Source organism: Urocitellus parryii, chromosome 15, assembly GCF_045843805.1.
Source record: "Urocitellus parryii isolate mUroPar1 chromosome 15, mUroPar1.hap1, whole genome shotgun sequence".
Classification (NCBI taxonomy): Eukaryota; Metazoa; Chordata; class Mammalia; order Rodentia; family Sciuridae; genus Urocitellus; species Urocitellus parryii.
The window spans coordinates 4,125,152-4,152,302 of NC_135545.1; the positions used below are offsets into that span (position 1 = coordinate 4,125,152).

Here is a 27,151-nt window from a genome sequence, read left to right on the forward strand (position 1 = left end):
TAGTTACAACTTTAGTATGTTTTTTGAATAATGATAACTGCAAAGAAAAATATCTATAGAATATACACAAAGGGAACTGAGAAGGTAATGAAAATTCATCCCTACCAACACTAAACAAGAAAGAAGGCAGTGAGGGCATTTATTAGGGAAAACCAAGCCAGAGACAACCCAGCATAATTCAGGGTGGCCACAGTGAGTACTTCCCAAGAGAAATCCTTTAAATGTAAACAGAGTCAACACTTACGTGTAAAAGATGTGCATCGACTGAATGGATAACAGGAAGGAGACAACTGTATGTTCCCTACAAGAGTCACATTAGATCTAAAGAGAGTCAAAGGGTAAAAGTCCAGGCTAGAAATGAGAACTTAAGAAGAGATCAGGAGCAGCTGTACAGTATCAGAAAGTATCAGGGCACAAACCGTCATAGAGACAAGAGGTCGCTGCATAATGATGAAACAGTCAATTCACTAGGAGACAGAACAAATAGAAATATATATTTAACTAACACTAGAACTCCTAAACACATAAAACAAATCCTGCCAGAAATGAAGGATAAAGAGCAGCACAATTGTAGACTTCAAAATCCCACTTTTACTCCTAAATAAAACAATATACCAATAAAAACACACCAGACTACCAGGTATGTAGTTCACACCAGTCATCCTGGCTACTCAGAAGCACTTAATTTTAAATAGGGGTTGGGGCTATACCTTGATGGTTGAGTGCTTGCCTAGTATGTGCAAGATCTTGAATCTGATTCCCAGCACACAAATAAAAATTTTGCTTTGTTTTTTTTAAAGGCTGAGGCATGAGGACTACAACTTAGAGGACAGCCTGTGCAGCCCAACAAGACCTTGTCTTAAAAAGATTTTTTTTTAAACAAACAGGGTCTAAGATGCTTAGAGCCTCAATAAGTTGCTGAGGCTGGTCTTGAATTTTCAGTCCTCCCATCTCCACCTCCCAAGTCTCTAGAATTACTGTACTCAGCTCAAAATAAAAATTTTTGTGGGTTTTTTCCTTTTCTTTTTTAATGAGGGGGGATACTCTGGATTGTTCCCAGGGATGCTTTAACATTGAACTATATCCCCAGCCCTTTTTGTTTGATTTTTTAATGTTTATTTTGAGACAGGAAAAAAAATCACATCAACCTAACATCTCGAAGAAGTAGGAAAAAAAATCTAAACTCAAAATTAGCAGAAGGAAAGAAATAATAAGATTAGAAAATAATAAGATTACTGAATAGAAATAGAAAACTGAAAATTTATGGCAAAACCAACAAAACCTAGAGTTGGCTTTTGGGAAAAATCAACATAATTGGCAAACCCTTAGCTAGATTACTTAAGAAAAAGAAAGCTGAGTATGTTGGTGCATGCCTATAATCCTAGAGAGACTGAGGCAGAAGGATCACAAATTCAAAGACAGCAGCCTGGCTCCCCTCTCTGGTTCCCTCCTCTAACCGCCCAGCAGGGCAGCAAGGATTACTCAGGGCTAGCAGGAGAGAGAGAGAGTGAACAGCCTGGAAGTAGCTTTTTATTGGGGAACAAGAGATTCAGGGGAGAATTCCATCCAATGAAGGTTGAGGGGGGACCGCACTCCAAGGTCAGGGTCAGTGATTGGGCCCCCGGGGTCAGTGGTCAGTCACACCCCCACACGGATGGGCTCTCTCATCAGGAAAGGGCCGGGAATGTTCCAACACAGCCAGAATGCCTCAGACCCTTAACGGGAGCTGTAAGGGTCCGGCGGAGCGTCGGAGAAAGAGACCACACAAGAGACTGGCTCCATGCAATTGGCAAAAGGATTTATTGGGGATCCATTCCAGCGTGCTGGGGCTCAGTGCTCACTCAAGAAGGGAGAGCAGCCCAGAGCCCAGAGCAGAGGTCAAGCAGAGCTTAAGTACACTTTTTGGAGAGGACAGGGGGCTTTGCATACATCAGAACAGATCATCATGAGGCACGGGAAAATTGAACAACAACTCTGAGACAGGATTAGTACATTCATTGGCGGGAACAGTCTGGGCAGGGGTGATTGGTCACTCCTAAACGGGGTACACATTTAAACTGATTGGTTTTGGAGCCTAGATGCTTACGTGCCAAGCTGCTTGGAGCCCTTAGCTATTAAACAACCAGGGAATCAATGGAGATATTTACTGGGCAGCTCCAGCTACAGGGATTACAGGTTCCAGGGGTAGCAGAAGAATTTTAACAATACCTAGTCTTTACTTTTTAGCCCAAGCCTTGTAATTTAGAAACTTTACAATGCCCTGTATTTTACACTTTAACTCAGACTTTTGCAGCTTAGAATCAGCTTAGAAATTTTACCTTTACAGAGCCACCCAGTCACGTGTCAGAATGGCTTCCCACAGTAGAGTCACACCATTCATGCAATCTTCCATGTACCTAGGGTAATGATGTCCATCTCATTACACAATCTTTCCTAAAATATTGCTTTTGGTTGAGATGCTGGGGAAGAACCCAGGAAGGGATGAAAGTTTGCCTTTCCTTCAGGACCTGTTTTACAGGGGAAGGACGTACTGGGAGAGGTTTGATGTTTGGCTAATTTCCCCTTTCTCCTCTTCCATTTCTCCTGGAGAGCTGTCTCTTAGGAATATTATTTTCCATGACCCTTCACAAAGTATGATCAAGAGTCTTTGATAAGAGGTGGTATCGTTTGTATGTGAGGTGTGAGAGAGTACAAGAAGGTTCCAAGGAGAAATGATTGGGTTGTTAGAGTCTTAACCCAATCAGTGATTATTAATCCCCTGATAGGGATTAGCTGAGTGGTGACTAAAGTGGTGGGGTGTGGCTGGAGGAGGTGGAAATTGGGACGTAGCTTTGGGTATATACTTGCATCTGGCTAGAGGATTCTTTCTGCTTCCTGATCACCACAGAAGCTGCGTCCCTCTGCCATACTCTCCCACCACGGTATTCAGCCTCTCCTCAAGCCCTGAGGGATGGAGTCAGCCTTCTATGGACTAGGTCCTCTGAAACTTTCCCTCCTCTACAATTGTGCTGGTCGGGTCTTTTTATTCACAGCAGCAAAAGAGCAGACTAAACCAAGGAGGGGGGCAAATGAGATGTATTTACAAAATGCCTCAGCACTCTAACAGGAAGCCATGGTTTGGCACTACTGCTGCGGGGAGGGGGAGAGATGAGGAATACATGTGGTCCAGATTGGTGGCACATACCTGTAATCCCAGCAACTTGGAGGCTGAGGCAAGAGACCAGTTCAAGTCCAGCCTGGTGACTTAGCAGGTCCCTGTCTCCAAATAGAAGGGGCTGGGGATGTAGCTCAGTGAAAGAACATCCCTGGGTTAAATCTCCAGGACCACAAAAAAGAAAAGAAAGAAAAGCAAGAGAAATGCATACATAGGTTGAATATCCCTTTACTGACTTGAGACTAGATTATTTCAGACTTTGAGCTTTATTTTAAATTTGGAATATTTGCATATATATATAATGAAATTATCTTGGGGACAAATGTGTACACTTGAAGGGTTAAACAGTTTGTTTTCTACTTTCCAGATTGACTTCTAAAGACTGTTGATTGAGGAAGCGGTCCTGGAGGGAAGAAAGAGGAGTCAGGCACCGCTCTTTCTCAGGTTAAGTCATACTCCTTTCCTCCTGACATCACTTTCAGCTTGCTGATCTCCTCTCTGACTCTACGATCTCTTGCTGGACTTCAACTCCAATTACCTAATGGAAGTGAATTACAAGACATTCAGTTGGTGTGGGGGACCCACACATCTAGTATCAGAAGTGTTTTATGTTGGCTAAAAATGTAGTAACAGAAAATACCTAACACAGGCAATAGGCCCAAACCACCACCCATCTCCTGGCTCTGCCCCTGTCTTGGAGCCTTGTTCTCACCAGGATCCAGACAATGGATGCTGAAGGAGCAGGAAAACACAAGCAGCACAGGCTGCATGGACCAGAGGTGGGGCAGGGTGTGGCTGGAGTGTGACAGGAACTGGGGGTCACAGGAGTCTCCATGGAGCAGATGATGTCAGAACAAAGACCTGAGGTGTTGGCCATCTGCAGCCCAGGGGCCACAGAGTGCTAGGAGGGGGACAGGACCCAGTGAAGGCCATGAGGCTGAAGCTGTAATGCCAGATTCATGGAATCCCAATAGACCTCTAGGAGCCGAATCCGATGCAATCACACAACAGTCTTTATTGCAAGCTTGAGCCTGGACTCACAACCGTTCCCAACACAGCGGTCCCAGGGAGTGAGTTCCATGAGATTTTATAGGTTTGGGGGGATACTCTGTGCGTCACAATATCACACAGCAAATCATTTCACACCTCGGGAAAGTCAAACAACAACTCTTAACATTGATTAGCACATTCACTGGTGGGAACAAGTTGGGTAGGGGTGATTGGTTAGTACAAGAAGGGGGTTCCTTTGAACTGATTGGTTTAGGCCACGTGGGGTGTACGTGCTGAACTACATGGTTTCCCAACATGTTATCAACCACCATAAACTACTGGGGATTCATCTGCCATCCCAGGTATTTTCCCTGTCTCATGCTGATTGGTGGTTGCTAGGGATTGCTATGGGTCCTCACCTAGCCTGCCTGAGTCAGGGACACCTGGTGCTGCAGATCTCCCCTGTTTACAGACAAATAACTCAGCCTAGGAGTGCTCAGTGGGTTTTTCCCAGGACAAGGGTCACGCCCCCTTCCTTGGACAGGCTTTGCTCTGAGGTAGAGGCTGGTTTCTCACAAATAGAGTCACATCAGTTTCTCAGAGCAACCTCATGCCAAGAAAGGAAAGAGTCCTGCATGGCTGGAGGTGAGTGAGCATAGGACACAGCAGGAGACAGGGCAGAGGCCCTGGGAAGCAGAGGAGGTAGAACTGAATTCTTACCACATTTTTTTCTCCATACCTCAAAAAAATTCTGGAAACCATGTATTCCCTCCTTTATTAAAGTAAACATCTATATTTTTTGTTTGTTTACCCTAAAACCCTCACAAACAAAGAAAACTGCATTGTCTTTGCAGCTGGAACCTGAAAAAATGTACCTATTGCATACTGAAATGAATTGTTAACTAATATCTTTTGAAATAAAGCCATGGGGTGTGTAATTTTTCAATTAGTTAAAATTTTCTTTTGATCAACATTAAGATGTTTAAAGGATATTGTATATGTGCATCTTAATAACAAATATGAGTGTAAAAGGAGAGACTTAATTCCTATTTTGAAAATAAGAGAAAAGGAGGGTGTGGTGGCATGTTTCAGGAGGTTGACACAAGAGGATCACAAATTCAAGGCTAGCTGGGTCAATTCATGGATACCCAGAGCAACTTAGAAAGATCCTATCTTAAAATAACAAATAAAAAGAGATGGGGATATAGATAGTGGTACCTCACACCTGGATTCAATCCTCAGTATCTAAATAAATAAATGAATAAATTAAAAAGAGAAGAGATTTACTTTCCTCCCTCTGTTGGTCAGAATATTTACCTTTGACAGCTTGTAAATGTGTCTGCTTTCTTTTTCTCCTGAAATGTTTCATATATATATATATATATATATATATATATATATATATATATATATATGCAGTTGTTGATGGACTTTCATTTTATTTACTCATAAAGTGGTGCTGAGAATTGAACCCAGTGCCTCACACATGGCAGGCAATTGTGCTACTGCTGAGCCCCAGCCCCATCCCCAGTCCCGTCTTAAAATGTGTTTTTAAAACTTGAATAACATTTTTTGGCAACATGGTGGCACAAACCTATAATACCCGAGACTCACGAGGCTGAGGCAGGAGGATCACAAAATCAAGGCTAGCCTGGGCAATTTGGTGATACCCAGAGCAACTTAGCAAGACTTATTTCAAAATAAAAATTGAAAAGGACTGGGAATGTAGCACAATGCTAAAGTGCCCTTGGGTTCAATACCCAGTACCAAAACAAACAACAACCTAATGCTTTTGTAGCCTAATGGCCTTTGAATGTCTTTCAGAAGTACTTAAGAGCTCTGCTTTTGCAGTGCAAACAAGGGAGAGAGTTTGCATATCCCTGCATTTTGGGGGGTTATTTGATCCAGCTGGAATGAGCCCCTGCTCCAAGGTATAAAACTACAGCAGTCAAAAAGGTGTGACTTTGGATTTTTATTGGCTTTTTAAATGTGTGTCTCTACATAAACTAATTAGGTAACAGGTGGCTGCCAACATTACCAAATAAATCAGAATAAAACAACTGTGCTTTGTAGTCCTGTATGCTATTACTAAAGACTAATTAGTGTTTATGTGAAAACTAGTATGGAATGGTTTGTACAAAAGGTGAGTTTTCTTTCTCTCTTTTCAATCCCTTAGCAGATTACCTTTTATTGCCCGTCACCTACTGATATAACATTTATTCATTAGTAAAGTGTTTGCTTTCTCTACACCCTTTGTAGTTGTTATTGTTTAAATTATATTTTCCTAAAATTCTTGAAATGAAATATAGAGTATTTTTGTCTGTTTTTGCAGCCTCCCCTTTTAAGGTCTGACAGGACACCCCATTTGGCCAGGGGACACCCTTCAACTAGGGCAGAGCAATCCTTGCTATGGCAGTATCCCATCAACATAAATGCACAGGAGAACTGGCAGGAAGACTAATTATGCACAAGAAGAGCAAAACTAAACAAAAAATTGCTGGGCACACACTTATAATCCCATCAAGTTCATAGCCAGCCTCAGCAATTTAGTGATACCCTAAGCAATTTAGGGAGACCCTGTCTCAAAATTTAAAAATAAATAAATATGGCAGGGAATGTGGCTAAATGGTTAAGTGCCCCTAGGTTCTATTCCTGATTACTGAGAAACTGATGTGACTCCATTTTTGAGAAACCAGATGCCAGATGACCCCCAAGTAGTTTATGGTGGTTGCTAATATGTTGGGAAACCACGTAGTTTAGCACGTACACCTCTCGTGGCCTAAACCAATCAGTTCAAAGAAACCCCCCTCTTGTACTAACCAATCACCCCTACCCAACTTGTTCCCACCAGTGAATGTGCTAATCAATGTTAAGAGTTGTTGACTTTCCCGCGGTATGGAATGACTTGCTGTGTGATGTTGTGACACATAGAGTATCCCCCCAAAACCTATCAAATCTCACTGAACAAAGGACCTGGACTCACTCCCTGGGACCGCTGCATCGGGAACAATTGTGAGTCCACCTTGAGCTTGCAATAAAGACTCTTGTGTGCTTGCATTGGATTCGGCTCCTGGAGGTCTATCGGGGTCCCATGAATCTGGCATAACAGTGCCACCTGTCTGCCCTCAGCACCAGGGACAAGGCTTTCCCAAATTCCCCAGGCCCTGGCTGTAACTCAAGGCCAGGGAATCTCAGGAAAGGCAGGGGGGTAGCTGAGAGTCCCTATATGTGCAGGCATCTGCCTCTTGGCCCTTCTGCGAGAGGTCCCTGAAAATCTCCCCATGGTTCAATATGACCTTCCTTGAATAGAGTGCCCCAGACATCAGGAAGAAGCTTCAGTGAGTGGAGCAAACAACTGACTTAAACCTTACAGTTAGTTGATATTACCTTTCAAGTATATAAAGTCCTGGAGGAACAGAGACTATCTGACTTGATCACAAGAACTGGGGTTTGAGGGGAGGCTTTTGGAACTGGAATTAGACAGGCACACAGGCAAGGATTGAATCCAGAGGCTTCCTTCAGCGCCCTTCCTCCACCTTCTCAAGATAACCTGCCCCTGCTCCAACCTATTGCTAAGGAAACCGGTCTCAGGGATTGTCCCTCCCAATAGGGAGTTGTTGATGACACCCCAGCTTGGCCCCTCCAACCTATCTGCTTCTTGCCTTTTGGCCATCCCATTGGAGCATCTCCTAAGCCTAATCACATACACAGGAAGGAGAGAGGGAGGGGAAGAGAGCAGGAGAACAAAGGAAGCCTAGGACATATAAAAAGGCAAAACACTCTCGTGTCTTGGGATACTGTAAAGGTAAAATTTCTAAGCTGATTCTAAGCCACAAAGCCTGAGTTAAAGTGTAAGAGACCAGGCATTGTAAAGTTTCCAAGCTGCAGGGCCTGAGTTAAAAAGTAAAAGACTAGGTATTGTTAAAATTCCTCTGCTACCCCCAGAACCTGTAATCCCTGTAGCTGTTAGGACAATACTGGAACTGCCCAGTAAATATTCCTCCTGATCCTCTGGCTGTTTAATAGCTAAGGGCTCTGAGTAGCTCAGCACGTGGGCATCCAGGCCCCAAAACCAATCAGTTTGAATGTGTACCCCACTTAGGAGTGACCAAGCACCCCTGCTCAATCTGTTGACGCCAATGAACCTACTAATCATGTCTCAGAGTTGTTGTTAAATTTTCCCGTGCCTCATGATGACTTGTTCTGATGTATGCAAAGCCCCCCGCCCTCCCCAAAAAGTGTACTTAAGCTCTGCTTGACCTCTGCTCTGGGCTCTGGGCTGCTCTATCTTCCTGAGTGAGCCTGGAACCTCAACATGCTGAATCAATAAATCCCCTATGCCAATTGCATGAAGCCAGTCTCTTGTGTGGTCTCTTCCTCCGACACTTCGCCGGACCCTTACAATACCAGAATACCAGCTGTGACCCCCTTCTCCGGTGGGAGAAGTCTATGTTACCCCTTTTTAAATAAGCCTTGCTTTATATGCTTGCCTCAGGGTGCTTCTCTAATTCTACTTCAATAAGTGAAGAAGCAGGACTTATCACTTTCACACTGCCTCAGTTTCCCAACATGTTCCAGTCCTGTAACACCTCCACTGAAAATCAGTTCATGCCTGTGTATGTTTAAATGTGAGGACGTCATAGATCCAATGACTGCTACCATAAGATAAAAGTCCAGCAAGAGCCTCTGGGCACAATCCACAGTGGGAACTCATTTAAAGTTGATGGTATTGTTATCTTGTTACCAGACTTACTCCCTTTTGTTCAGATACCCTACTTAGGTATACTTTATATACTCCCAAATTCCCCAGGCCCCTTCCCAAATGGTACCCACATCTGCCCCCCTCACCTGCTAACCAGAAGTTTCTGCTTTGACAGTATCAAAACAGAAAAATGTTTTGATTTTGTCATGTCTCTTCTTTTTCTTCCCTTGTGAAAACGTAATTTATGTGAATGTGACTATTTTTTGTATACAATCTGGTAATTTTCCACGTTTATGAAATGTATCTTGTGATTATGATTGCTGCTTCTTCCCCTCCCCCACCCCCTTTGTGGTTTTTAGCTTTATAAGCCTGTCCTTACCCTCAATTAGGGTCAATGGGTGGCAAGAGGTTTAGATCTCTGCATCTCAGCCGCCAGCAATAAAGCTTCCTGTCCCACCATAAGACTGACCCAGTGATTTATTACTAATGTGCCACAACAGTATCCTGATAAAGATAAGAATGACTATTTAGGCTTAACAACATCCTGTGCTCCAAACCCTTGAATGCAACCTAGGAAAAGCAAGGTTAAGGCATAGCTTTTTGTATATGCCAGATTGTCTGATCTCTCCCCTGAGATAAGATTTGTGGTATAATACTTAAATAATCTCACTGAAAAACAGCTACCCCTGCATTTACAAGTGCCATTGGAAAATACCCTCCTTTGCCAACACAAAGTGTTTTGCCATTCTGCTGACAGCCTGCTAAAAAAAAAAGTGATTAAGAAGCTAGAGTACGCTGGGGTTGAGGCTCAGTGATAGAGCGCTTGCTTAGCATCTGTGGGGCCCTGGATTGGATCCTCAGCACCCTGTAAAATAAAGGTATTGTGTCCAACTACAACTAAAAAATAAATATTAAAAAAATAAAAGCAGCAGTTAGGGGATGTGGTTTAGCAGGACAGCTCTTGCCTAACAGTGTAGAAGGCCCAGGGTTCAATACCCCCCACACCATAAAAAATAAAAATAAAAGGGGGGGGGGAGAAAGAACAAAATAGCACCATCTTTTAAATACATCAAATTCAATGATACTTTAAATATTAAGATGAACGAGTAGGGAAAACGTACGACTTACTTTCAACATTTGAATTTATTTCATGCCTCTGTGCATTGCTGTGTTATGCTCGAATTCGGGACCCCCAAAAGACCACCAGAGACCCAAGATCGATGTAAGCAGCAAAGAGGTGTTTACTAGCTCGGTCCTCCACGCGCACACAGCAACTGGCGACGCTGAGAGGCCCTGAGCCCAGGGTTTGCAGCAGTCTTATACATTCTTTGGAGAAGGCAGGGACATCACATATATCATAGCATCTCTTAGCAAATCATCACACACTGCAGGAAAATCAAATAACAACTCTTAAACATGATTAGCACATTCACTGACGGGAACAAGTTGGGGAGGGGTGATTGGTCAGTATAAAAGGGGTATTCATTTGAACTGATTGGTTTAAGCCAAGAGGGGTGTATGTACTGAACTACATGGTTTCCCATCATGTTATCAACCACCATAAACTACTGGGAGGGTCATCTGACATCCCAGGTATTTCCCTGATTCAGGCTGATTGGTGGCTGCTAGGGGGTTGCTATGGATCCCCACCTAGCCTGACTGAGTCAGGGACACCTGGCGCAGCAGATCTCTCCTGTTATTTGTAGATAAACAACTTAGCAGGGTGGGAATGTGCCTAGGAGTGCTCTGTGAGTTTTTCCAAGGACAAAGGTGATGTCCCTTCCTTGGACAGGCTTTGCTCTGAGGTAGAGGCTGGTTTTTCTGCAACATATTTTATTTAGACTAAATAAGGCCAAGGTAAAATATTGCTAGAGACTTATGAGTATATTTGAAATATTATCTATTGACTAGATGACATCAACCTTGATATTCTGACAAACAACAACAATAACAAAAACAGACCAATGTGACCTTCCTTGTACTCCAGGATTAAGCGAACTGAGCTACCAGGCAGAGTTGGCCCCATGTCTTTCCCTTGTTCACCCTTTACAAAGTTTCCTTTATTTCAGTATTTTATTGTTATTGTTCTGTCCTTGTGGTTGTTTTGCTGTAGTGAAGATTGAACCGGGGTGCACTTCTACCACTGAGCCACTTACTCGGCTCTTTTTTAAAATTTTGAGACAGGGTCTTGCTAAATGGCGGTGCACATCAAATTTGCTGAGGCTGATCTTGAATTTGCAATCCTCCTGCCTCAATCTCCAAAGACATTGGGATTAAAGGTATGTGACACTACGCCCGGTTTCCTGTTTGGGTTTTTTTTTTGTTGTTGTTGTTTTGTTTTATAAGTGACTTAATTTCTAAACCTGGGAATTACGGAGATCCAGTGGCCGCTCCTAGTTAATCCTGCCCCCTCACCCGTATGCAGACCTCAGTTTCCTCAGCCTCCGGGGGAGGTCAGGCTTCCAACGCCCAGGATAAGGCCAGTGGTTTTAGAAACATGCACAAAAGAGCCCAGTGCGGTGGTGCACGCCTCTCATCCCAGGGGTTCCCGGAGGCTGAGGCAGGAGGACTGTGAGTTCAAAGCCAGTCTCAGCATCCGTGAGGCCCTAAGCAGCTCAGTGACTCCCTGTCTCCAAAGACCACAGGACCTGCCTGGCCAGGTCCCTGCTTCAGGCTGCCCCAGACCAGGCGCGGCCTCCCGCTCGCCCCGCCCCCTGCCCGTCACGCCCGCCCCAGGTGCGGTCCCCAGGGCCTCCCACAGGCCCCTTCTTCCGCGTCAGGCTCCGCCCATCGCCGCGGTCTCAGGCACCGCATCCCGCCAGCCACGCCTCCTACGCGCCACGCCCACCCGCCATGGCGGCCTCCCCGGCCCCGCCCCTCCGTCACGCCCCGCCCACCAACGCGGCCCCGCCCCGCCTGGACTCTCGGATCCACTGGCGATTCCTGACCACGGCTCGGCCCTGCCCGTCACGTCCCGGTCCCGCCCACGCTTCCTCCCGGCTGCGCGCGGGGCTCCCGGCAGACCCGGAAGCGGATCGCGGAGTGAAGGTCACAGCTTGGCTCGTGAGTTCCCTGGCTCTATGATCTCTGCGCTTCACGGTCCCCTGCGCGCCCGTGGCCGGGACGCGGGGCCCAACAGACCTCCGCGTCCCCGCACCGCGCCCTCCACCCCGAGTCAGTCCCGTCTCTGCGGGAGAACCGGGTCGGCCTGAAGCCCCGGCGCGGGTCCCACAGGTGTCCAGCCCCGCCGCGTGGACGCTCCGCTTGGCGCCGCTCCCTCCCGCCGACGGTGGCCTTCCCTGCTCGCGGGTCCTCGGCGCTGCCCGCCAGCCCGCCCTGCGCGCTCCTCCGCAGATCCTCCTGGCCACTGAGGTCTACAGCCCAGCCGGTGCCAAGCCGGGCCTGTCCTCCCCTGACCAGACCCTGCCAGTCCTTCTCACCGGGCCCTGTCCTCACCTGACCCTGTCCCCCTCCCCAGGCTCTGCCCTCACCCAGCCCTATCTTCCTGGCCCTGTCCTCCTCCCCAGAACCTGTCCTCCTTAGCCAGGTGACTCCCCTGCAGGTCTTCCCTCCATAGTCACCCTGCACTCTGGAGGAGGCGACCTGGGCCTGTGTGGTGACTTCCAGGATTCTCACACCCCAGATTCCCAGGGAATATGTGCTCCTTTGGAGGTGGGCAGAGGGCTCAGAAGAAAGAGATGGACCAGAAATGAGAGAAAAGGGAAAACACAGATGGCAAGGGATTGCAGAGAGAGGGCATAAGAGTGAAAGAAGAAGCCATAAAGCAGCAGAGAGAAGAAATCTAGAATCGCCATCTCCACAGAGGTGAAGGACAGCCACTCAGGGAAAAATAAAACCTGGAGGGACCTCTGGCAGAGCCTGGGAGGAGAGAACAGATAATCTGCATGGCAGAGGGGAACTGTGGTACTGGGACAAGAAGAGGGGTAACCTGACAAGGGGAGCCCAGGGAGGATCACTTCAGGAAGGGATGTGGGTGTTCAGAGCATGGGGACTGGGGCCTGCAGCAGGCAGGGCAGAGGGAGCCTGTAGATGGGGAAGAAAGAGGCAGAAATCTGTGGAGATTGGGGACAAAGACTGGGCAGAAAGACTGACTGGAGGTGAAGGGAGTTGCAGGAATGGGGAAGATCAGATGGAGGGAAGGAATAGAGAGAAGAAGGGGAGAAACCAGGAGAGGAGAGAAAAGCCAAGGGAGCAGGACCCAGGATGGGTGAGGAAATCAGAGTGGAGGTGAGAGTGGAGATGATGAGAGGGAGGGAGGGAAGCAGCAATGAAGATGGGAACCCGGGTGCAGATGGTGACTTGATTAGATGGGCATGGTGAAGCTGAAGTGTAATGATTTCTATGTTTATAATTCAACAAATTAAAATTTGTGCTTAAATTATGTCTTTACATGAGGATAACAATTGCAAAACTGTCTGGATTTGTCTATTTTAAAACTATTGGTACAAATTACTTCCATATTCAGCCAGAAGGCAGGGTCATGACCCATTCAGTTTGGGGTCATCTCTTCTGTTTTCCTGGGATAGTGTAGTGTGGGTGAGTGTGAGATAACGAAGAAAAACCAGAATTCCTACTCAGGACAACAGGAGGCTCTCAAGGTCAAGGCCACGACGGCAATGTAGGCAGACTGTCTGAAAATTTATAAAAGGGTTGTGGGTTGGGGGTAGCTCAGTGGTAGAGCACACGTCAATTCAATTCCCAGTACCATAAAATATGTGGGGATTTCTTCCCATTCATAAGCAGTTCTCCTTAAGACAACAACTTAGTGTTCTATAATTTAACTGAGATCTGGCATTCACTGCCTGGAGATAGGATCAGATGCCACCATTTGAAGGTTCAGTATAGAAGCACTGCCCCCTAGTTTAGATGCCAGTCGCGTGATCAGGTTGGAACTTGGACTTTAGTCAACTGGATATACATCCTGGATTCCCATGACCCCTGCTAAGCTTCTATTACTTTTCTAGTTCAACACCCAGTGTGCAGGGAACACTTGATAAAGTTTATCCACTTGTTATAAGGGATACAGATGAACAGCCAGATAGGCTCCGTGTAGTCTTCAACGTTTTTCAGGTAGGGTGGTCTTGTACTTCCTGGGGCTTAGGTGAACATCTCTGCCTATATCTACAATATAGAAGATACTACACTGTGTTTTAAGTTATAAAATAAAGAATAAACTGTTTGTTTACCTAAGACAGGTGAGGAAATGGATTTTAAACTTCATTTAGGTGTGGAGTAGAAATGTCAGACCTCAGTCCTACCTGCTCTGCTTCCCCAGGGCCTCTGCCCTCATCTCCTGCTGTGTCCTCTGCTTGCTCACTTTCAGCCACATGGCCTCTTTCCTTTCCCTGGCTGGAAGTTGCTCCAGCCTCAGGGCCTTCACTGGGTCCTGTCCCTCTACCTGGCCCCTGGGCTGCAGGTGGCCAACACCTCAGGTCTTTGTTCTGACATCACTTGCTCCATGGAGACTCCTGTGACCCCCAGCTCCAGTCACACTCCAGCCACACCCTGCCCCACCTCTGGTCCATGCAGCCTGTGCTGCCTGTGTTTTCCTGCTCCTTCAGCATCCATTGTCTGGATCCTGGTGAGAACAAGGCTCCAAGAGGGGCAGAGCCAGAAGGTGGGTGGTGGGCTGGGCCTGCCCCTCCAGGAGGTGCTCAATGCTGGCTTCCCATGGGTGCTGAGGCATTTTGCAAGCAGTCTGTCCACCTACTGGACATCCCATTGATGGGGTGAGGCTGGTGCACAGCCTTAATAAGTAAGGTTGATTCTCTACTGTGTGCAGCATTGAGTACTCAGTCCTTTTATTATTTATTTATTTGTTTATTATGGTGCTGGGGATTGAACATAGGGGCACTTAACCACTTAGGCACATCACATCCCCAGCCCTTTTTATTTTGATACAGGTTCTTGCTAAATTGTTCAGGGCCTCACTATGTTGCTGAATCCTCCTTCCTTAGCCTCCCAAGTCACTGGGATTACAGGCATTCACCACCACATCCAGAGCTGTTTACCTGGCTCTGTGTCCTCCATCCTGAGGGCTGAGATCAGCCTGAGATCCCAGGAGAGGTGAGGGGGGCTACGCTGTGGTTCAGTTTGGTGAGAGCCAGACTGTGCCCTGAAGGAGCCTAGTGCTGCCCAGCCCCCCACTGCTGCAACCTGTGTGTGGGCTTCACTAGGAGGGAGACCAGGCCCAAAGAAAGGAGTGAGATGTCTCCTCTGGGCCTTCTTCCAGGGGTGTATTGTGCCTGGGTCAGCCTGGAAGGGTGGGCAGCCAGGGACCATCTTCTCACATGCAGGGGTCCACCTGTGTGTGTGGCTGTGGCACAGGAAAGGTGTGATGATTCTGAGCCTTAAACAGTATGTTTCCTCCTTCCAGGATTGACTTGTAAAGACTCGTGTTACCTGAGGAAATAGCCCTGAAGAGGAGGAGGAAAGAAAAGGAGTCAGGAATGGCTGTCACTGAGGTACAGTGATGCTGTCAGGTGGTCCTGAGTCCCCTGTGCAGTGCTGGGCCTGGGAGCTGCTGGCCTCACGTGACTCTGCAGCCTCCTGCTTGTCAAGTGTGCCTGCACTCCCCTGGGCCTCCCTTACCCCATCCTCTGCGCTTAGATTCCATCCCACTGAGACCTGTGGCAGGGAACCCATGAGGAGGCACCACTGTTGTATTCCTGGGAAGGATTTCACAGCCTGGCAGGGTTGTGGGCCTGTGAGGGCTTGTGTGTCAGTCCTGTTGGGCAGCAGGGATCATTAGGGCATATCTGGATACACTGTCAGCTGCCTCTCGATGTGGGTGAAAAAAGCTGCACTTTGAAATCACATATTAATGCGCACAGATGCCTTTAAATGCCAGAAAATGAGAACTATAAAGGGAAATATGCACTGCTTAATATATCGCTTTTATAGATAATCCAGTGAGACAGTGTTTTGGATTCCAAAATCTCAGTGACTGGGAATAGAAAGATAGTGAGACAGTGATCAAAGATGTTCTACAGTGTCCCCCTTGGAACTGTGGATTGAACAAAGGGGTACTGTACCTCTGAGCTATATTCCCAGTGCTCTCCATACAGGGTCTCACTAGGTTACCCACAGTGGCCTCAAAATTGCAATCCTCCTTCCTCAGCATCCCAGGTAGCTGGGATCACCAACGTGTACCACTGTGCCTGGTGAAGCTTTCGTTTTTCTTTTTCTTTTTTTTTTTTTTGTACCAGGGATTGAACCCAGGGAACTCAAATCACTGAACCACATTCCCCAGCCCTTTTTTTATTTGGAGACAGTGTCTTACTAAATTCCTTAGGGCCTTGCTAAGTTGCTAAGAATGGCTTTGAACTTGCCATCCTCCCATCTCAGCCTGAGAGCTGCTGGGATTAAAGGTGTGTGCCACTACATCTGTCTTATCTCTCAGTCTTATTTGTTTCTTCAGTCATTTGTTTGTGGGGTCAGACCCAGGGCCTTGTGCCTGCCAGACAAGCACTTTTAAAACTAACCTACATCCCAGGCTCCCTGATTCAGCTTAAAGTTGCTGATCGTATATATCAGAAGAGGTTCATGTGCAGTTTCTGGATCCCCCCTCTGTTATCTTTTTATTTTCAGATTTGTGTTGGTTCTCCTCTACACAATATAATTAGGTGTTTTCACTCTTGACAGCGTCCTTTGTTGTACAACAGTGTTTCAGCTGTAAGTCCTTACATTTGCCAGTACTTTTGATGCTGTATCCAAGAAATCATAGCTAACTTTACTGTCCTGTGGTTCCCTCTGTGCCTGGTCCTTGAGTGTTTGTGCCAGGAGAGGTGTTGGCTCTGAGGTGTTTTCAGAATCTGTGGACCTGGTCCCGTGCGTTTTGTCCTCTCTGTCAGTGTCATGTGTTGTGCAGTTGACCTTATTAGTTGCTCCACCCTTGTTCCTAGAAATGAATCTCACCTGTCACAGTGTCTAATCCTTTCAGTGTCCTATACATTTAGATTTGCCAGTTTTTTTTGAGGAATTTCATCAGTATTCATTGGAGTTGTTGATCTGTGGTGTTTTTTTCCTTCTCTTTGCCTGAGTTTGACATCAGAATAATGGTGGTCACATAGAACAATGATTTTTTTTTTTTCGCTTGTTTTTAGTTCCCCCTTTTGCCTTTGATTCATTGACTGATTAAGCAAATGTTATTTAGCTGGGCACAGTGATGCATGCTGGTATTCCCAATGACACAGGAGGCTGAGGAAGGAGGATGATTTGTGGGTGATTTGTGAGATTCTATCTCAAAGAAAAAGGAAAAAAAAAAAAGGTTGGGGAGGTAGCTCAGTGGTAGAATACCCCTGGGACATCCACATAAGAAGTTATTTAATTTGCATTTATATTTGTGGATTTTCATTTTTCTTGTGCTACTAATTTCTGCATTTATTCTAGATAGAGAAGAAAATTTGGTTGCAAGATGATACTTTTTGCTTGGAGATTGAACCCAGGACCCTGCTCATGTCACCCTGTATCTTGAAGCTTATTGGCTATATATATCTGTATCTCAGATATCTTGGAAATGGTTGGCCATCATTGTTGTCACATAGGTTCTCCACCTCTCTCTCTCCTCCTCTTCTGGAGTATATATGGGGGTATCCTGTGAGTCCCTTGGGACCTCTCCTTTTTTAATTTTTAATTTTTGAAATGGGGTCTTGCTAAGTTGTTGAGGCTGGCCTCAAGCTTTCTAATCCTCCTGCCTTAGCCTCCCAAGCAACTGGGCTTATAGGCCTCCACACTCTGCCCTTCTTCATTGTCATTCTTTCTTGCTCTGCTTTTCCCTGTAGGTTGGTTGGTTGGTTGGTTTTGGTACCAGGGATTGAATCCAAGAGCGCTTAACCCCCGAGTACATGCCTAACCCTTTCTTTTTATTTTATTTTGAGACAAGGTCTCACTAAGTTGCTTATGGCCTCACCAAGTTGCTGAGACTGACTTTGAACTCAAAATCTTCCTGCCTCAGCCTCCCAAGCCACTGGGATTACAGGCGCGCGCCACCTGCCCAGCTTCATAGTTTCTGTTAATATTCTCATTTTATCCATTCATTGGTTTTCTGATTTTGTGTTTCTGCTTTTATTTCGTTGGAGCACTGTTATAACTCTCGGAATTAATTCTTTGGTCGTTTACACATCTCCAATTTTTTAGTGTCGGTTTGTGGCTATTTAATTTTCTGCTTATGGGGGCCATGTTTTCTTTCTGTTTGTGTGGCTGGTGGTCTTGTGCTTGGACTCCAGCAGTTTGAAAATTAATCACCTTGCAGGTTTTGGTGTCTGGCTTCCTTGAGGGAAGTGGTCTGTGCTAGAGGCGGGGGATCTGTCATCTCTGAGCTTTTGTTGCAGTCTTGTAGGAGAAGCTTTGCAGTTTCTACCCAGGGCTCTCCTGTTGCCTCCTGCTGTTCTGTGCCCTCTCTGGTGTCCCAGTCAGCCATCCTCTGGATTTCCACCTTGTCTCCACCAGGGACACTCTAGACATGGTTAATGGGGACTCTCTGTCTTCGTGCCTTTCCCTACCTGATGCCTGTCTCTATTGCTTAGGTTCATGGAAGGCAGAACACAGTCTTTCAGGCAGTTCCCCCCAAAGTTATGTTAGGTGGATGCTCCCCTGCCCCAGGAGAAATTGAGAGGGTCAAGGCTTCAGTAGGCAGGGACCACAAACTGTCTATCTGGCCCTGCAGTGAGAATCCCAGCCTCTTACGTGGTTTACCACTGAATCCACGTGGCTTTTAGATCCTTGTTGGTCTGTGTCACCATGAGGGAGATCCTGGAAGTCTTGTTTTTTTTAAAATTCTTTTTAGATACACATGACAGTAGAGTGTATATTTTGACATATCATGCGGATATGGAGTGTAACTTCCCTTTCTTGTGGTTGTACTTGATGTGGAGTTTTACACTGGTCACGTATTCATATATGAACATAGGAAAGTGATGTCCGATTCATTCTACTGTCTTTCCCGTTCTCATCCCACCTCCTTTCCCTTTGTCTAATCCAGTGAACTACTATTTTTCCCTCCCTCTCATTGTGTGTTAGCATCTGCATATTAGAACATTTGCTTTGGGGGATTAGCTTATTTTACTTAGCATGATAGCCTCTAGGTCCATCTATTTACTGGCAAATGCCATAATTTCCTTCTTCTTTATGACTGGTATATTCATTGTGTATATATACCACAGCTTATTTATCCATTCACTGTTGAAGGGCACCTAGGTTGGTTCCATAGCTTGGCTATTGTGAATTGAGCTGCTATAAACATTAACACGGCCATGTCACTGTAGTATGCTCACTTTAAATCCTTTGGGTAAGTCTTTTAATTTGGTGCTCTGGTATCTTTGCCGAAGGAGGTGCAGGATGTTTTGCATGTGCACATGTGTGTTAATAAGGGCTACTAAGGAAGGAAGTCTGTCTTCCACTGTTACCAGCTCCTGCAGTACAGTATTTCTGTGTTGCAGTCATGTCATCTGTTCTAACAGATCCAGATCTCTGCTATCTTCTTTACCTCTTTTGTTTCCACCTTTTTCCTCTTTATGGCCCATGCTCATGCAGCCTGCCTGATAGTGATGAGACAAAGCCCTGGCTGCTAGTCCATCTCTTCTCTGCCTTTATTTGGAGGAAATGCTGATTGTGCTGTGGGGTAAATTGTTCCTGCTTAATGTCACTTCTTTCTTCACATTTACTTTTTGTCCTGATTGTTAAAGATCCATTGATTTCTGAAAGTATGTTTTGCGGTGATACATTTTCTTATTTTAGTCTGTTAAATTGATATGTAACAGTAGTGTTTCCTAATTGTTATGTCACAATTTTACTAGTCAGGCATGAAATTCTATTGATAATTGCCTAAATATCTAATTTTAAATTGATGAAGTTGTTTTCTTAGTTTTGAATGTGAGTGACTCATAGGGATTAGAGTTCAAATTTCTTTCTTTTTGTTTGTTTGTTTGTTACATGTTCTCCCCTATTTGGAGGGGGCAGTACTAGGGATTGAGCCCCAAGCCTTGCCCATGCTAAGCAAGCACTCTTATCACTGACTACACCCCCAACCTGTGTAGTCCTGTCTTAATGGCTTAATGGACAGTGTTTGTAAACAAAACTCAGGATGATTTATATATTTTTATTGTCCCAAACATGCCAACATGCATGTGAGAATAGTGGTGATGAAAAGTATTGGGACAATTATCACTGAGAGACAAGTCCTGTTATTTCATTTGATTTAAATGTATATATATATATATATATATATATATATATATATATATGCTTTATATATATATATATAAATGCTTGTCTTGCATACATGGATGTGCAAGTGTATGCTGTTTATCAAAGACAGCTGTATGTTTTTACCTGATTTATCGTATTTTCTGTGGTCTTGCATTCTCTGACCCCTCTCATGTTCACAAGTTGACACTGGTAGGAATGGGAGTCTTATGTGGCTACATGTGCATGCATGCAGAAGTTCACATTGCTCTGCTTGAACTTGCTTCTACGTCCCTCACTTCCCGTACTATTTATTCTCTTCTGATGCTCTGCTACTTAACTATTTAATTCTTCAGGTTTAGTTCCAGTTCTTAGATATTTGGGTCAGGTACTCGTTCTTCCATGCTCAGCTCTTTGATTTGAGCAGAGTTTCTTCAGTATCTGTGACACAGTTGTTTCCTCAGGAAGATGGGAATGAATCTTTCTTAGGTCGCCATAGGTGTTACTTCACGGAAGGCGTGTTGAACACCCTGTGTGTAGCTGGGATGTGGCTCGGTGATTGAGTGCCTGCCCAGTATGCTGAAGGCCCTGGTTCACACACACCCAGCACCACCCACACCCACATACACACACACACACACACACACACGTCATAATAGCCAGCATTTAGAAGCTTCAGGCACTGCTGTTGCTGTTTTCACAGTTTTAGATTCTGACTTTTGGAAGCCCCTGTGGACTATCGTCTCTGAAGACAGGGCTCATGCCATAGCTCACCTAGGTGTTGAGTGCACATCACATGGTGTGGCAGATGTCATAACTAATGCTTCCATGGAGGTCAGCCTGAATTGGGCTTTTGCTTTGTGCGGGTACTGGGGATCTGTCACAGGGCCTCATCCACACTAGGCAGGAACTCTGCCACTGAGCCACATCCCGGCCATGTTCTGGCTTTTTATTTATGTGCTTCTTACATTATCCACAAAAATGAGAAATCCACACTGATATACAGTATTCCCTCAGTTTTCAGAAGGAGGCAACGAATGGGTGGATTTGTGAAATGTTTTTTGGGCTCCCTCTATAACATCCTCTCTCATGTACTCATAGGACTAGGATTCTGGAGAAGCCACAACAGATGGGATTCCTTTCTTTTTATAAACAGGGATCTTCCTTCCTGACCTTGGTGTTACAGGGTATACATACAGGGTATACATACAGGGTATAACCTCTTGTGGAAAAATAAACTGGAACAGAATTAGGGAGACATAATGTTGCTCAAATGTACTTTAATATGTGCGGGGATATAGTAAAAGCAAATTTAAATTTCTCCTACTGTACACCCATCACCCAGAAAGCTTCTGTGACTCCACATGTGAGGGGTTTTCCCACACAACCAGCAAGAAATTCTGCAGCAGAAACCAGCTCTGTGTCCCCTGATTCAATTGAATTCTGACGAGTAGCCTCAGGTCCCTCAGGGGGCGGGCCCAGTCCCTCAGACCCAGTCCCTCAGATGCCTGTGGTTCTGAGTGACAGGTTTGCAGGACTCCCTCCTCAGGTTTGGTTAATTTCCTGGAGCGGCTCACAGCACTGAGTGATACGCTTACTTACCCTGCCACGGACTATCAAGGATGCAGATGAAGAGCCGAACGGAGGGTGCATAAGGCAAGGTGTGGGAGAAGGCACATGGAGCTTCCGTCCCCTCGCTAGGAGATCCCTCCTCTGGGGCCCTTCTCATGTTCAGCTAGCCGGAAGGTTCTTCAAATCCTGTCCTTTGGGGGTTTTATGGAGGCATCATGACCAGGCCTGATTGGTGATATCATTGGCCATTGGTGCGCCACTGAACCTTCAGCCCCTGTCCCCTCATGAGTGCTCTGGGAGTAAGGCTGCAAGTTCTAATCCACAAATCCTGCCTGGATCTCTCCAGTGACCAGTCCCTGTCCTGAAGTGTCTAGGAGTTTGTAGCCTCCCTATCATTTCAGAGATCCCAAGTAATTGTGCATCTGCAAATATAGAGGTCAAGTGTGTTTTTCATAGCATCCCAGCTTGGGTCTGGTATGCTCACTCCAGGAGATTTCTTACACTTCTCTTCTCATCCCATTTTATGTGGAGATGATAACTATCTGCATGTCTTCTTGATGAAACGTATTTTTCATTTTAGGGACAGTTGGCATTCAGGGATGTGGCCATTGAATTCTCCCAGGAGGAGTGGAAGTGCCTGGACCCCACACAGAGGGCTTTGTACAGGGACGTGATGCTGGAGAACTACAGGAACCTGGTCTCCCTGGGTGAGCGTGATCCCTCCTGAGGTTGGATCTGTCCTGTGTACCTTTGCATTTTTCCTTCACTTGCCTCGGGGGAGCTTCTTATTACCTGAGTAAAGTTGAAGCTCTGTTGACCCAGAAATGAAAATCTTCCTAAAGCAGCCTCTGGACTTTAACCATCTCTCCTCCTCCTCTTCCTCACCACTAGGAATTGGACCCAGGAGCATTTGGCCACTGAGCTATAACCCTATCTTTTTGACTTTTTATTTTGAGACAGGGTCTTACTACGTTGCTGAGGCTGACCTCATACTTAAAATTCTCTGCTTCAGCCTCCCCAGTTACTGGGATGACAGGTATGCACCACCATGGCCAGCTATTTTCTATGACTCTTAACCTATCTTTTTATTTTTTTACAGTGCTGGGGATCAAACACACAGCCTTGCACATACTAGGCAAGCACTCTACCACTTTGCCACAGAGCTACAGCCCAACCTTCCCCCCTCCCTCCCTCTTTCCCTCCCTCCCTCCCCCCCACTCTCGTACTAGGGATTGAACTTAGGGGTGTTGTACCACTTAGCTAGATGGTAGTGCTTTTTACTTTTTTGAGACAGGGCCTTGCTAAGTTGCTGAGGCTGTCCTGCCTCAGCCTCCCAATTAGCTGGAATTACAGGCACACATGCACCATTGTGCTGGTCCTTTCTCCTTCATTTCTGTATATGTTTTGCCTACATAATATGATACATTATTGGGTGGTTACACAGCTCAGGTATGCACAGATGGCAGACTTTTTTTTTTTATGGTAGTGCTGGGGATGAAACCCTTGGCCCCTCACATGCTTAGCTAGCACTCTGCCACTGACCGATAGCCCAGGCCCTATGGAAGATTTAGCTCTGCTTGCTTCCTTCCACCCACCTGGTACTGGGAATCAAGTCCAGAGCTCTGCACATGCTAGGTCTGCCACTAAGCTACATTCCTAGACATTTTTTTAAGTTTTATTTTGAGACAGGGTCTCACAAAGTTGCCCAGGCTGGCCTCAAACTTGTGATCCTCCTGCCTCAGCCTCTTGAGTTGCTGCAAATAAACAGTCATTGTGCTGCTTTGCTTTTGATTTATTAGTTTTTGGAAGAGCTAGAGGTCTTATATTAAAGTATTCCCTCAGTTGTCAGAAGGAGGCAACGAATGGGTGGATTTGTGAAATGTTTTTTGGGCTCCCTCTATAACATCCTTTCTCATGTACTCATAGGACTAGGATTCTGGAGAAGCCACAACAGATGGGATTCCTTTCTTTTTATAAACAGGGATCTTCCTTCCTGACCTTGGTGTTATTTCCATGTTGGAAGAAGGGCAAGAGCCCTGGACCTTGAAGAATGAAGTGAAAATAACAAGAAATCCTGGTGGGTGGGGCTGTGTCAAAGGTGTGAACCCAGGTAAGAGCTCACATGTGCCCAGTAGAAGGTTTGTCGCCCAGTGTTGTCTGAGAAACTCCACGGGTGAAAGATTTCTGTGGGAAAACAAAAGTTTCTATGCTGTGAGCTCTTACAGGAAATTTTCAAACTTCTCCCACTTACCATTCTATTCTTCAGAGATCTAAGTTTATCTTTTCACCCTCTCAAGGTCTATGTATTATTAATCAAGTTTTTGTTTAATTACTGGGGATTGAACTCAGGGCCTCACATATGGTCGGCAAATGCACTAATACCGAACTACTTTTCTAGGCATTTAAATTTTTTTTTTCTGAGGCACAGTCTCACTAAATTGCCCAGGCTGGCTTTGAACTTGATATCCTTCTGCCTCAGCCTCCTGAGTCATTGGGATTACAGACCCTCACCCCCATCTGGGGTAAATTTTATGGTTATTCTTAAGTTTTAAAAGTCTGCTTAATACAAATATTACTTTTGCAATAATAGCATCTTTTTCAATATGAATATTTCTTTTGTTAATGGGAAACACGTAACTTTATATCTTGTAGATTTCTCTCCTAAACACATAATTAAAAAATCACCTTCAAAAAGAAACAGCAGTATAGAAGAGAGATTCCAGAAAGCCACGCTGGGAAGGCATGAGCACCACGATGCTGAAGCCTTTTCCTTCAGGGACATCCAGAGAAAGGCACATGGCTTCCAGTTTCCGTGGAGAGATGGTGAAGGAGATTGTAAGGGAGTGCCCATGATCCATAAAGGAAGCCACATGGGTGGAAGAGACGGTGGTGGTGGACAGGATGCAGGGAGCAAGCTTGAGAGTGATTGGCTTGGGCTGGACTTTCCGCCAGGCCTGTCTACACCCCAGCTGCTTCAGTCTGCAGGGAAAAGTGAGTGTGGTGAAGAGGAGAAGTCTGTGCACAGTGGTTCTTCAGCTTTACCACCTCAAAGCGTTCCTTCCAGTGTCAGAACGCTGGAAGGATACGGGAATGACTTTATTTATTCTTCATTGCTCATTCCCAGGCACAAAGCACACATTAGGGACAAGCCTTACAGATGCCATGAGTGTGGCAAGGTCTTTAGTTACACCTCCTCTCTCGCACATCATCGCAGAATCCACACTGGAGAGAAACTGTACAAGTGTGCTGAGTGTGGCAAGGCTTTCTTCAGGCGCTCCTATCTTTTGGTGCACGAGAGACATCACACGGGAGCAAAACCTTACAAGTGCAATGAGTGTGGTAAGGTCTTCACTCAGAACTCACACCTAACAAGTCATCGCAGAACTCACACCGGAGAGAAGCCGTACAAGTGTGCTGAGTGCGGCAAGGCCTTCAGCGTGCGCTCCAATCTAACCAACCATCAGGTGATCCACACTGGAGAGAAGCCATACAAGTGCAACGAGTGTGGCAAGGTCTTCAGCCAGACCTCGAGCCTCGCGATTCACCGGAGAACTCACACAGGGGAGAAACCATACCGGTGTAACGAGTGTGGCAAGGTCTTCAGCTCTCACTCAAACCTCAACACCCACCAGGTCATCCACACTGGAGAAAAGCCCTACAAGTGTTCTGAGTGTGGCAAGGTCTTCACTCAGAACTCACACCTGGCCAATCACTGGAGGACTCACACGGGGGAGAAGCCGTACAAGTGTACAGAGTGTGGCAAGGCCTTCAGTGTGTACTCAAGCCTGACGACTCACCAGGCGATCCACACCGGGGAGAAGCCGTACAAGTGCAATGAGTGTGGCAAGGTCTTCACCCAGAACTCACACCTGGCAAGTCACCGAGGAGTTCACAGTGGAGAGAAGCCGTACAAGTGTGATGAGTGCGGCAAGGTCTTCAGCCAGACCTCAAACCTCGCCAGGCACTGGAGGGTGCACACTGGGGAGAAGCCCTACAGGTGTGCCGAGTGCGGCAAGGCCTTCAGTGTGCGCTCCAGCCTGACGTCCCATCAGGTGACCCACACTGGAGAGAAGCCATACAAGTGCAATGAGTGTGGCAAGGTCTTCAGCCAGACCTCGAGCCTCGCAATTCATCAGAGGATTCACACAGGGGAGAAACCATACCGGTGTAACGAGTGTGGTAAGGCCTTTAACTCACACTCAAACCTCAACACCCACCAGGTCATCCACACTGGAGAAAAGCCCTACAAGTGTTCTGAGTGTGGCAAGGTCTTCACTCAGAACTCACACCTGGCCAATCATCGTAGAACTCACACCGGGGAGAAGCCGTACAAGTGTACAGAGTGTGGCAAGGCCTTCAGCGTGTACTCAAGCCTGACTACTCACCAGGCGATCCACACCGGGGAGAAGCCGTACAAGTGCAATGAGTGTGGCAAGGTCTTCACCCAGAACTCACACCTGGCAAGTCACCGGAGGACTCACACTGGAGAGAAGCCTTACAAGTGTGATAAGTGTGGCAAGGCCTTTAGTGTGCGCTCAAGCTTGACTACCCACCAGGCAGTCCATACTGGAGAGAAGCCGTACACATGTAATGAGTGTGGTAAGGTTTTTAGCCGAAGCTCCAACCTTGCAAGTCATCGAAGAACTCACTCTGGACTCAAGCCTTACAAATGAGTGTAGCCAGGTCTTTGCCTTGCACAACATCTGTGCATTCATTTTTAAGAGAGTTTATAAACGCAGTGACTGTAGAAGACGATCAGGAGTTGATCCGTGGCTGGGGTGTGGCCCAGGGCAGAGTACTTGCCTTGTACATGCTAGGCCCTGGGGTCCACGCCCAGCACAGACAGTAGTGCAAGCACTGGTAGGCTCCAGAGCACATGGAAAGAAGTCTTATATCTGTAATGTGCCCCACAGAGGCTTCAGTCCAGCCTCACAGATGACTGGAAAGCAGCAACACGTCATTGATGAAACCGTACAAATGGAGGGTCTTTACTGGGCTGCTATAACCTGATGACCATGCCTGCAGATGAGGATTCACTTGAAGAAATTCTCTAGTTCTCGATGGGTAACCCTGGTCACTACATTTTGCGGAGTAATTCCAAGTCAAAATACGTTAAGACTCAAAGGTGCAAGGACTTTTGGAAATCAACTACTTATCTTCAGGTCAAGAATTACTTTATTCAGTCATCCGAGGTCTCATGAGAAGGCTTCTTTGCTATATGTAACTTTTACCCTGGGCTTTGAAGCCTGTCTCACGTTGTGCCTGCCTTCCAGGCCTTTATTATGGTCACTGGGAAAGAAGCACAGGATGGGAGGGCTTACTGCATTAGGTAAGGGTCATTCTGTTCACCTTCTGGGAAGACAAGCTCTGCCTTTCAAGGTAAATATTGTCTAAATTAGCATCTGGAAGAGGCAAAGAGTCGTGTCTTTAAGTGGATACAAGTCGTCAAGCTTCCTGTGTCCTGAGGCCCTTCTGTAGTTTATAGGAAAAATCATTCCACCGACTGTAAAATAAAACAGACCAAGGAT

At 46.1% G+C, this 27,151-nt stretch overlaps 1 protein-coding gene across 1 annotated transcript; it reads left to right on the top strand.

Moving 5' to 3' along the window:
• The first annotated feature begins 11,851 nt into the window (after positions 1–11,851).
• Positions 11,852–26,373, top strand: LOC113178195 (uncharacterized). The gene is made up of 5 exons (XM_077793173.1): positions 11,852–11,909; positions 15,244–15,331; positions 22,204–22,330; positions 23,605–23,733; positions 24,276–26,373. The coding sequence occupies exons 2-5, from the start codon at positions 15,317–15,319 to the stop codon at positions 26,294–26,296; spliced, it is 2,292 nt and encodes a 763-aa protein (XP_077649299.1). The 5' UTR covers positions 11,852–11,909; positions 15,244–15,316; the 3' UTR covers positions 26,297–26,373.
• Positions 26,374–27,151: the final 778 nt, after the last annotated feature.

What these genes read in the sequence shown, in the direction of transcription:
- LOC113178195 (XM_077793173.1), top strand. An exon ending in CAGGAACCTGGTCTCCCTGG is followed by an intron (nt 22,331 to 23,604) that starts GTGAGCGTGATC and finishes TTTTATAAACAG; the next exon opens with GGATCTTCCTTCCTGACCTT. An exon ending in TGTCAAAGGTGTGAACCCAG is followed by an intron (nt 23,734 to 24,275) that starts GTAAGAGCTCAC and finishes TATATCTTGTAG; the next exon opens with ATTTCTCTCCTAAACACATA.